The 12222-nt window shown below is 45.3% G+C and overlaps 1 protein-coding gene across 6 annotated transcripts in view; it reads right to left on the reverse strand.

The window, feature by feature from the left end:
* Window positions 1–11563, reverse strand: part of SGF29 (SAGA complex associated factor 29) — a 27878-nt gene extending 16315 nt beyond the window's left edge. Inside the window, exons 1-2 of one of the 6 annotated variants that reach the window (XM_073792166.1) lie at window positions 3882–4675; window positions 2640–2721 (exon numbers count right to left, since the gene is read on the reverse strand). In XM_073792166.1, the coding sequence (XP_073648267.1) occupies window positions 2640–2721 (82 nt within the window). In that variant the 5' untranslated portion in view covers window positions 3882–4675. Of the gene's footprint in view, window positions 1–2569; window positions 2722–3881; window positions 4676–11366 lie in introns of those variants that run through there. The other 5 variants (XM_033840946.2, XM_073792169.1, XM_033840947.2 and 2 more) reach the window with 5 other exon arrangements.
* Window positions 11564–12222: the final 659 nt, after the last annotated feature.

The following is a 12222-nucleotide window of genomic DNA, read 5'->3' on the forward strand; positions in this document are numbered from 1 at the left end:
TTGGATCATATGGTAACTCTATGTTTAACCTTTTGAGAACAGCTAGACTGTTTCCAAAGTGGGTGCACCATTTTATATTCCCATGAGCAACGTATGAGGGTTCCGATATCTCTGCATGTGCACCAACATGTGATATTGTCAGTCTTTTTGATTATAGCCATCCTACTGGGTGTGAAATGGTAACCAGTGGTTTTGATTTGCATTTCCTTGATGGCTAAGGATGTTGAACATCTCTTCATGTGTTTACTGGCCTTTGTGTATCTTCTCTGGAGAACTGCCCTTTGCCATTTTTAATTGGTTTTTTAAAAAAATGATTACTGAATTGTGTCCTTTGAAGCACATGTTTTTAATTTTCATGAAGTCCAACTTATTTTCATTTGACTGCTTGTGACATATCTTTTTTTCCTCACACGTGCAACACTATTTTTACCACCACAAGCTTTATATAATGCATTCTAACATAGAGAAGAACATGTCTCTTAAGAAAAAAAAGTCTGGCTGCATTAATTAGAACCGCACAAAATCAGGGATCTAGAGTTTAAGAGATTCAAAGTGGATAAATTTGAGAATGATCAGCATAGAGGTCGTTGCTAAAGTCTTGGGAATTGATGACGCTAGGGATGATCTGTTGAGTGAGCAAAGAGGAAGGGGGAAAGAGCCCCACTGAACCACAACCAAGGTGAAGGTGTGGACCAAAGAAGAGTCCAGTGGGAAGATCCCTGGAAGGAACGGATCAGCACGGAAAAGAGTTGTTCTCTCCTGCCACATAAAGCAGAATCCTGGTCAGAACCATGCCTTTTACATGCCTACACACGTGCATATTAAAACTGGGGGAATGGGGCTTCCGTGGTGGCGCCAATGGTTAAGTGGTTAAGAATCCACCTGCCAATGCAGGGGACACAGGTTTGAGCCCTGGTCCGGGAAGATCCCACATGCCACAGAGCAACTAAGCCCGTGCACCACAACTACTGAGCCCGTGCTCTAGAGCCCATGAGCCACAACTCCTGAGCCCACGTGCCGCAACTACTGAAGCCCACGCGCCTAGAACCTGTGCTCCACAACAAGAGAAGGCACAGCAATAAGCCGGCGCACCACAATGAAGAGTAGCCCCCACTCGCCGCAACTAGAGAAAAGCCCGCGTGCATCAACGAAGACGCAATGCAGCCAAAAATAAATAAAAGTAAGGTAAAATAAAAATAGAACTGGGGGAAGCCCCCCCAGCCGGACAGTGGGTTTTACTTTATACAAGCATTGATAGCAAGCACTCCCACTCTGCTGCCAGGTAAATCAGTTACCTTCCCTGAGAATTCTGACACTTCAAACCTTCTCCCTCCTCAATACCTTTGCTCCTGCCCTCAGACCCACCACCATGCAGGAGGGGTGTGGTAGCAAATAAAGACAACAATTTCCTGCTAGCCGGGCTGTGACGCAGAGACGGGGGTGGAGCCTTGAAGGGGAGGCCAAGCAGGAGGAGGAGGGTTTACAGGTGGAGGAAGTGTGAGCCTGTTGGCTGGGGGGCTGGAGCACGCTGAGAACTAGTCCAAGGACGAGAGAATGGGGCTGCATCTGAAGAGGCCGGAGTGTGAGGGGTGCGATCCAGCCCTGAGACATATCCAGTGTCATCTGTCATTATTTGCTGACATTTCTTCTGGTCCGTCTCATCTACACACACTCAAACGCAGATGTCCGGTCCCATTCCACCCTACCCTCCAAAGAGGCTGAGAGGGTGTGCCCCCTACACCCTCTCCCTCGCTGCCAAGGAAACAAACATTACACTTTTTTCAACAACCAGATCAAAACTGGTCTTGTCTGACCATCCCTACATAAGCCTAACTTTTCTCTTGACTTTTCCTGGAACCTACCTAGACCTATAAACTGGCTTTCCAGCCAGTGGATGTAGGTAGATCTTTTCTTCCCCAACCAGCCTGGAAGCTCCTCAGGCAAGAACAGTCATCTCTGCTGTCATCAACAACCCCTTTTCACCAATAACCGCACTGGTAAGTAGTATTGGGAAATCGACAGGAACTTCATATTTTTACTCCTTCACACACCACCTCTCTCCTGCCCTGACCCCCCTCCCCGAAGTTAGGTCCATTTTGAAATTCCCGTAACGATTCGTGCTGGCTGGACATCTCCACCAGAGGAGACCCCAAATCACTGTGCCCAGCACAGACACTCCTTATGTGATTCTCCTTCTGTATGTTAGAAATGTTCCATAATAAAAAGAATTTTGTTAAATCGATGTACCCAGAAAATATTCTAAAATTAGATGATGCTATTAATGGTTGCACAACTCTGAATATACTTTAAAACATCCAATAAATTATACATTTTAAATGGGTGAGTTGTATGGTAGGTGAATTATATCTCAGTAAAACTGTTCAAAAAAAAAATCAGTATGTCCAAAAGCAAGCTCACCCCCTCCCTACTCACCCCACCCCCAAACCCCTAGGTGGTAGCACACTCCCCCTAACCCATCCAGCCACCTATGCTGGAACCTGAGTTATTTTCAACTCCCCCTTCTCCCTCAATCCTCATGTCCAACCAATCGCCACTCTGGCTGACTTACTGCCCCAGTATTTCAGGCCTCCATCCACTCCTTTTTCGTCCTTCACTCGTTGGTTCAGGCTGTAACTTACACGGCAGCCTCCTAGCTGGGCTTCCTCCCTGCTTTCTCGTCTCCCTCAAATCCACCCTCTGCAGAGCTCCAGGACTGTCCATCTAAAAGACAAGTGTGGCCATATCATTTCCCTACCAAAACCTTTCAATCCCCTCCCACGTCCCCCCCCCCCAGGAGAAGTCAAGCCCTTAATACAGAACACAAGGTCTCCACAAAGAGGTTTCCATCCTCATGTCTCCCCCACTAGAACATCGCTCGGCTCTGTCTGCCTCACATTTTCTATTCCAGTAATACTGAACTGTTCCGCTTTTGACTGGGCGCCATGTAACTTATGCCTGTGCCCTATGTTTGTGCCGCTCCCTCTATCTGGGATGCTCTTCCTGCAGGCAGATTACCCCTAATCCTCTGCCTGATTTAACTGTTCTCTAAGACCTGGATTACTACCAAGTCGCCCCCTCCTCTAATCATAGAAACCCCCAGTCTCCTCAGCTGGGTGAAGTTACCTTTCTCTGTGTCCCCATTGTACCCTGTGCATCTCTCCACCACTGTGCCCAACAAATCGTATTACAATTCTCTGTGTGTGTGTATTTGCCCCTCCCCCAGCGTGTCCAGTCTCTGACGGCAGGGATCACTTTATCCTCCGTACCTAGCACAGGGCTGGCACGGTACCCACCATCCTCACTTCTACTCCCATTTAATCTTTAACCATTGCAGTCCGGTGCTCCCTCAGTGCCTATGATCTCCTGCCAGCTCCTGGAACTTTCTGCTGCACTGAATACCTGACCACAAGCTGCTCCTCAAAGCTCTGTTCTCTGGGTTTCCAGGCCTCCAGTCTCCCCTATTTTTCTGTTGCCCTCCTCCTCCACCTCAGTGGACGGTCACCCTGGATCCTCTTCTCATTCTCTAAGCACTCCCTGAGCACTGTCACCAGCTTCAAGCACCCTTATTCTGAAACTTCCACATCAGTATCATCAGCCCTGACTTCTCTCCAAGGCTCCCAGCTCAGACCTGCAGCTGCCACCTGAACGTCCCAACCATGATGCCCCTCAGACACCTCACACTTCCTGCCCTGCACGGCTCTGCCTTCCAGACGTGGGTGAGTGATGCCCATCACTGTCCAGCCAGCTTCCCAAGCTGGAAATCCTGGGGTCTTCTCCTTGCTCATCTCCAAACCCCATGCCCTTGATCAATCCCCATTCAAATTCTATTGGTTTTGCCTCAGAAATTTCTCTGAAATCCAGATCCTTCTCTTCCATCACACCTGTCACTGCCTTAGTTTAGGCTCTCATCACATTACTGCAATATCATCTGTCTCTTTGTCTCACTGTGGTTACACACAAAGTCTGTTCCGCCTAAGGGGGAAAAAAAGTAAAAGAAAACCTTTAACTACTAGATAATATATGCACACAGTAAAAAAAATTCAAACGATTAAAAGAAACACAATGAAATCTCCCACCCCTTGAGGCAACCCCTGTTGTTTTTTGGGTATTTCTCCAGAGATCCCATGTATATACAAGAAGAAAAAGTATGTTATCTCATAAAACCTTTTGCAATTAGTAGATGCAGAGACAGACAATGAAATTGACGTTGAAACTTTCAGCCAACCAAAGTGAAAAAGTTGACCCACTTGGTCTGGAGGGGAAGGAGTAGGTCAAATACCAAGCCAGGCAGGGCCTAATCCTGCAATCAGAAGGCAGAGGTGGGTAAGGAGGGCCCTGTTTTTGACAAGAGACCTGTCAGGATGCCTTCACATAAAAACACTGACTTGTGACTTTTAAAATGCTCTCTTCTCACCTGATTTCTGTTCAGTGTGAAGTACTGGGTTGGCCAAAAAGATCTTATGGAAAAACCCTAACGAACTTTGTGGCCAACCCAATAATTCTGAAGTAATGAGATGAGTGCCAGGATTCTGGAGGCTCACTTTGCCCACTGGGTAAGTGGCAAGTTCTCCCTGCCTAGGAGAACCTCATTTTATGATCTTATCATACAATGAACTACAGCTCTCTCTGGAAGCAGTCGGTATTGAGCTCTCTGAAAGGACCATCAGGCTGCTTCCACTACCTTGAGGCCCCTCCCCTGGGACTTAACTGACAAAAGGCAGCGAGTTCTTCCTACTCCAGTGCCCTCTCTTCTCTGGGGTACTCCTTAACCAGCGAGGCAGTCAGAAACTCCCCTGGCTCTCCAAAGTACTCTGGTCACAACGCTATTTCCATTTTTTCCTAATTTAGATGAAAAAAAAAAAAAAAGTCAACAACATCAAAGAATATCTTAAAGCAAATCCCAGCAACCTACAATGATTTTCATTTTGTATGATACCTTCTGTATATATAATATACAGATCATCCTTGACTCACCATGGAGTTATGTTCCGATCAACCCACTATAAGTTGAAAATATCATAAGTTGAGAATGTACTTGATACACCTAACCTACTGAACGTCATAACTTAGCTTCGTCTACCTTAGACGTGCTCAGAACACTTACAGTATTAGCCTACAGTTGGGCAAAACCGTCTAACCCAAAGTCTATTTACAATAAAGTGACTATCTCATGTAATTTATTTATTTAAAAAAATTTTTTTTAATTTAATTTTTTTTTTTTTTTGCCACACTGCACGGCATGTGGGATCTTAGTTCTCCAACCAGGGATTGAACCCACATCCCCTGCATTGGAAGCATGGAGTCTTAACTACTGGACCGCCGGGGAAGTCCGCTCATGTCATTTATTGAATACTGCACTGAAAGTGAAAAACGGAACGGCTGCCTAGGTACAGAATGGTTGTAGGTGTGTCGGTTGTTTCCCCTCGTGATTGCCTGCAATACAGCCATCAGGGTAATGAACTGACAGGCATATTTTAGGAGTGTTCCAAGGAGAGGAATGGGGACAGGAGAGCTATAGAGTTCTCACCCTGAGAAAGTTCTCTAACCTTTCCGAGTCTCTATAAAAACCAGAGCACCCACTTGAGGACGAACCACACAAGTAAGGTGATAGACAGTGCCTGGCACAGAGCGTGCCCTTAGCAGACACGAGCTGCCTCCTCCTCATCCGTAGATGTGGGTCAGGGGACTGCCAGGAAAAAAGACAGGGACTGTGTTAAGTTGAGCAAAGCAGTCAAAGGCACAAGGAACAGAAAACGCCGATGCGTCCCAAGCCTGGGGAAGCAATCACTGCCCCCGCCATTTAAGGGCCTCCTCCTGCTTAAGCTCCGCCTACTGGGTGCGCCCTGCCTGGGAAAACCAACTCATTTTATGATGTTCCAATAAATTACTGCTATCTCTGGATCCAGTCAGCTGTGAACTTGAATTTCCCCAGAACACACATTCTCAGTAGAGGCAAAGGCTTCTGTGGTTCTCCACTCTGAGGACACTAAGCCTGGTGGTGCAAAGCCAGAATGCAGACTCAGGACCACATCTAACTAAAAGTTCAGGCAGCTCCCAGCTGGGAGGAAACTGAATGTTCAGCCCAAGCTGCCCATTATCTGAGTCCAAGGGTCCCAGTTGATCTCAGCATTAGTCTCTAACCAAGAAGAGGTTACGCAATTCCTGTAAGTTTCAGAATTCTTATGAATTTTGAAGCAAGGCCCAGTACCCTAAACCTTCTGCGTCCTAGAACCCTCTTTTTTCCACTTAGATGGCCACACTTTCTATTTCTACCCACAAGGGGAACCACTGTTCTGATATTTTCCACTACAGACTAGTTATGCCTATTCCAGAATTTCACAGAAACATAATCATGCCATCCATATTCTTTAGTGTCTGGATTCTTCCACTTAATGTGTTTTGATTCATCTGTGTTGCTGTGTGTATCAGGAGTTTGCTTCTTTCTATTGCTGAGTTGCACCTATATATGAACAAACTGGTTTGTTTAACCTGTTCTCTCTGAATAGCATCTATTTCCACTTTGGGTCATTATGAATAAAACTGTTACGAGCAGTCATATGTGATTCTTTTTAAACACACATATTCATTTTTCTTAAGTAAATATTTAGGTCTGGTAATAGCACTCTTAATTTCCCTTTGGGAAACCACCCCTCACCTTGGCTCCAAGGCTGGGTATACCACCTGGGCCCATGAAAATATTATATTCTCCCTGACCACCATGACTGGTTCAGGAAGAGATATGTGACCCAAATCTGGACAAAATCAATTTCAGATCTTTTGCTAGAGCTATCTGCAAAAAGATAACATCTTTCTGTTGGTTAAGAGTAGCATGGAGGGCTTCCCTGGTGGTGCGGTGGTTGAGAGTCTGCCTGCCGATGCAGGGGACACGGGTTCGTGCCCCGGTCCGGGAAGATCCCACATGTCACGGAGCGGCTGGGCCCGTGAGCCATGGCCGCTGAGCCTGCACGTCCGGAGCCTGTGCTCCGCAACAGGAGAGGCCACAACAGTGAGAGGCCCGCGTACCGAAAAAAAAAAAAGAGTAGCATGGAATATGACCCAGCAATTCCACTACTGGGCATACACCCTGAGAAAAACCATAATTCAAAAAGAGTCATGTACCACAATGTTCATTGCAGCTCTATTTACAATAGCCAGGACATGGAAGCAACCTAAGTGTCCATCAACAGATGAATGGATAAAGAAGATATGGCACAAATATACAATGGAATATTACCCAGCCATAAAAAGAAACGAAATTGAGTTATTTGTAGTGAGGTGGATGGACCTAGAGCCTGTCATACAGAGTGAAATCAGAAAGAGAAAAACAAACACCGTATGCTAATACATATATATGGAATCTAAAAAAAAAAAATGGTTCTGAAGAACATAGGGGCAGGACAGGAATAAAGACGCAGACGTAGAGAATGGACTTGAGGACATGCGGAGGGGGAAGGGGAAGCTGGGACGAAGTGAGAGAGTGGCATGGATATATATACACTACCAAATGTAAAATAGGTAGCTAGCTAGTGGGAAGCAGCCGCATAGCACAGGTAGATCAGCTCGGTTCTTTGTGACCGCCTAGAGGGGTGGGATAGGGAGGGTGGGAGGGAGCCGCAAGAGGAAGGAGATATGGGGATATATGTACACATATAGCTGATTCACTTTGTTATACAGCAGAAACTAACACACCATTGTAAAGCAATCATACTCCAATAAAGATGTTTAAAAAAAAAAGTAATTATACTCCAATAAAGATGTTTTAAAAAAAGAGTAGCATGGAAGCCTGGAACGATGGAGTCTTTCACCTGCCTGAGGGAGAAATCAACATGGACAAAAGCAGAGCTGAGAAGACACAGAAAATACCGGTGACATAATTTAGGCTTCTGGATACAGCCATGCCTGAAGCTGATGCACCCAGGACTCCAGATACAGTCAACAGATACTCCTTTTCTGCTTAGACTAGTTTGGGTTACCTTTTTGTTACCTGCAACTGGGAAGTTTGACTAAAAAGAGGTAATTCTTGGGGACAAAGGCTTCAGGTGGAAAGCACATATCAGCTGCTGAACACCCAGCTTAAAACTGTTCTCTGACCCTCTACTAGCAGCCAAGGCCTCATACAAACAAATGCAAACATCCTATACTTAAACCACTCTAAAAAGAATCCCACGGGACTCAAGACAATAAAAGCTTTGTTATGAGTCAAAGGGAAGCAAAGCATCTAAGACTTTACACTCAGATCCCATACCCTCAATTTAGCCACCATCAGTAAGAAGCTACATTAATCAATTAGTTTTTTTAAAAAAATTAAGACGATGATTTCCACTTACCCACCCCCACCCCCGCCCAGTACCTACCATGCTTCTGTACTGAAGCTTACATAGGTGATTCTCCTTTAAACCTACATCAATGCTACAAGCCCACCTTCTTTACAGCTGGGGAAACTGAAGTTCAGACAGGTTAAGTTATGCTGGTAACTCAGGAAATACAGGTAGTTGAGCTGGGATTGCAAGTCTGCAAACTATAAAATCTATGCTCTTCCTCCCAATTCTAAGTTTTGTCACAACTTCAGCATATTCAATAGCAAAAGAGATCATGGAAGTAGAAGCAATTTGTCTACTGTAAACTGCCAATCAACTGTTAGGTTATTATGATTACACTGAAAGTATCACCAGTAAGACAGTGATTCATTGTGCCATCTGAAAAAAAAAGAGGTAGGAAAATAAAGGTAACAATGACAGCTATTCCTGATTACCTACCATGTGCTGAGCACTCTTGCGTAGATTATCCTATTCAACAATCCTGCAAAGTACTGTTCATAGTACTGAGGAAACTTGAGTCTTGGAGAAATAAATGACTTTACCAAGAAAACACAAATAATAAGTGGAAGAGGTGGGATTCAAATTCAGATTTGTCTGACTCTGCAACCTAAGCCTGAAGGGCTCAAACAACTTAGTATCAACATCCAACTCCCACTGGTTCAGTGTTCACCATTCTACCTTCCTCTCCACAGATACAGTGACCACAAATCCTGAAGTGACATAAATTGGGTATTTTTCCCAAGGCAGATGACTCATCAAAATTCCTAGTGAGATTCATTTTTAAAACCTTTGTAAGAATCTTTGTATATAAATTTAGAAATCAGAAAAAAAGGACTTTGACTTAACACCCCTGCTTCTAGCTCCAGAAAATTGGTCTCTAAAACTATGGACTCTAATTGGACCTACCCACTGAGAAAAGGGTGCCTCGTGGTGGGCCAGGTATTTATAAGATGGACACTCCGGTTTACCAAACACTTCCAAGGCACTGCTTCAGATCCTGGAGGGCATCTCTCAACTGACCTACAATACCCACGCCGAAAAATCCCAGGGCCCCAGCCTCAAACAAGCACAGACTTTTATGCTTCTGTTATGCCTGCCTGAAATGCCTTTGATCCTTCCCCCTCTTCCCCTCTGGATCTCTCAAATTTACTCGTTTTTCAGGGTCCAAATCAAATGGCAGCAAAATTAACACTTTTACAGCAGTACTTGCCAACCTTTTTCACACCATGGCACTCAGGGAACACAATATTTATATGGCATACTAGGATAGAAGGACAAAGCTGCTTATAGCCAGAAACAACTGGCAGGGAGATCTGGCTGTCCCAGGCCCCTCTCATCTGCCCTGATGCCAAGGGCAACCAAAACTTCCAGAAACTTCCAAAACACGGTACACCAACTTCCGTTCTGGCACCTGTCACACATACACCCGGAGTCTAATTGTTTCACTTGTCCCTCCTGCCACACCTCTTAGAATAGAGGGATGCAGTTTTATTTATCTTTATATTCCCAGCAACTAGCACAGGGCCTGGCACCTACCAAGTCCTCAAAATAGACTGCAGAACTGAACTGAATCCTGGAAACCTCTTAGAAACACTGCAACAATTCTGAACCTGGGCTGTTCAATACCTTCTCCTCCGGGACCGCAGAAAACAAATTAGTTGGAACCAATATCCTCTTAAGAGGGATTGTCTACTTACCACCTATGGAGAAAAGGTACTTTCCCTTTGTAAATTCATTCATTCATTTATTCATTCATTAACATTTATCAAGCACCTACTCTGTGCCAGGCATGAGGGGTATACAGCAGTGAATGAGACAAACAGTCCCTGCCTTGATCTTAGGAAACTTACAGTCCAGAAAGGAACACAGATATTAAACAGTTTGGTATACTTAATTGTAGGTAAAATAAACACTCTAAAAGGGATGGATCAGAATACATAAATGGCTAAATCTGAATAAATGACAGAGAACGCCAAAAATGAAAACAGAAATTCTCAGGCAGAAAGGACTGACCAAATACCAAACATACCTACAATTGGACACCCAGGAGTGAAACTTCAAAGCCTCAAGGATAAATACGTGCTGACTGATGGAGGAGGAGAGAGAGGAAGCAAAAGACACCTACAGTAACTCAAGGTGCTTGGCCTAAGCAACTGGAAGGAAGACAAAACTGAGCAAGGCGAAAGGTAAAACTCAAAATTTCAGGAAGAGCAATGACTTGAAGGCAGAAATTTGAGAGTTAAGCACAGTAGACGGTATTTATATTTAAAGCCCAGGAAGTGAACACTGAACAGAGATCTAGGATGACGCTTTGGGGCAGTACAACCATTAAAAGTAAGGAAGAGCAAGAATCAGCAAAGAAGTCAGAGAGAGCTGAAGCTAAAGACGAGAATGTTCCACAAGGCAAACAAAAAACGCGTTTCCATTAAAGACAGTGACTAACTGCATTAAATACTGCTAGGGGTCTCAGAACTAACTTAACACTGAATTTGGCGACCTAGAGATGATCGGTGGCTTTGACAAGGCGCTATTTCAGAGGAGGGGTGGGGGCCAGGCCTGAATGGAGTGGGTTTGGAGGAGAAAAGGTGCTGGTGAATACAGGTTGAAATTTTGGCTGCAAACAGGGGCAGAGAGATGAGCCACCGGGAGGAATGTGAAGGAAGAATGAGGTTGTTTGGTTAAGATGGGCACATCTTGAGCAAATAACAGAGCTGCCAAGGTTCGGGGCCCATCCTCTGCCCTCGTCTTCTCGCACCTGGGCTGGGTACCCCACCTCTCCCAGCCACCAAGCCAAGCTCCACGTGCGGCTGCTTCCCACCTTCGCAGGGCGGGCGGGCGCAAGCGCAGACCTTACAGAAGGTCTGCGCCACCCCTCCCTCCCTCCCCGCGCCCCGCCTCTCCCCGCCCAAGGCGCGTGCGCACCGCCCCTCAAGAGACGCCTCAGCAAGGCCCGGGAATGGAGATCCTCAGCCCTCCGCTCCCGCCATTCTCCGGGCGGGGTGGGCGAAGGCCGGGGGGTGTCCCAGACCGCGACCCATAGCCACCTACCGAGCCACGGGTGGAACAGCACGTCGCGCTGGAAACTGCGACAGCGGGAGCAGGCGCGCGGTCCCTCGAATGCTTTTCAAAGTCTGCGGATAACAACGCGCTTGCGTTCGAAGATTCGCCGCAGGGCGAAAACCACACACGCTTTTTTGCCTTTTATGAGCTTGGTCGCAGCGCGGAGGACCTCTCTACGCATGCACCTTCTTCCTCTGTGACATGCCGCGCTGCCCCTTGGGAAATGTAGTTTTCAGTTTACACACTGTTCCCGACTCAACTGAACCTTATTTTACCAAACCAGGGTCCTTGTGTGTTTTCAGTATCCTCTCCCATTCCCCAATAAATGCCTCTATAAAACAATAATACTTTTTTTAAACGAGCAGATTGTTGATTGAAGTGGGAGCAGTGGGCATATGAGAATTCTCTGTACTTTCTGCCTCAATTTTGCTGGAAACCTAAAACTGCTCCAAAAAATAAAGTTTATTTTTAAATTCTTTAAAAACAAATAGAAACAAGCAGATCTGTAGACCCAGAAATCATGCTTTTAGGGAATCTTCCCAGGAATGTACTACAGTTGTGTGAGCAAGTATTTAACTACAATGGTCTACATCCTAGCATCTTGTAATTTCTTACATAACCCCTACCAAAGTTTATAATTATATATTTTTTTCGATTATTTGATACACTTGCCAGCTCAATAAAGTCAGGATCATCTCTTTTAGTCACCTATGTATTCCAGCTACCTAGCATAGTGCCTGGTATATAATAGGCCTTCAATATTGTTTTATTCATTAGAAGAATCTCAGACATCAACACAAACTGTTTCAGCCCAAAACTTAATGCATCATTTTCTTCCTGCAAG

This window comes from Tursiops truncatus, chromosome 15 (assembly GCF_011762595.2).
Source record: "Tursiops truncatus isolate mTurTru1 chromosome 15, mTurTru1.mat.Y, whole genome shotgun sequence".
Lineage (NCBI taxonomy): Eukaryota > Metazoa > Chordata > Mammalia > Artiodactyla > Delphinidae > Tursiops > Tursiops truncatus.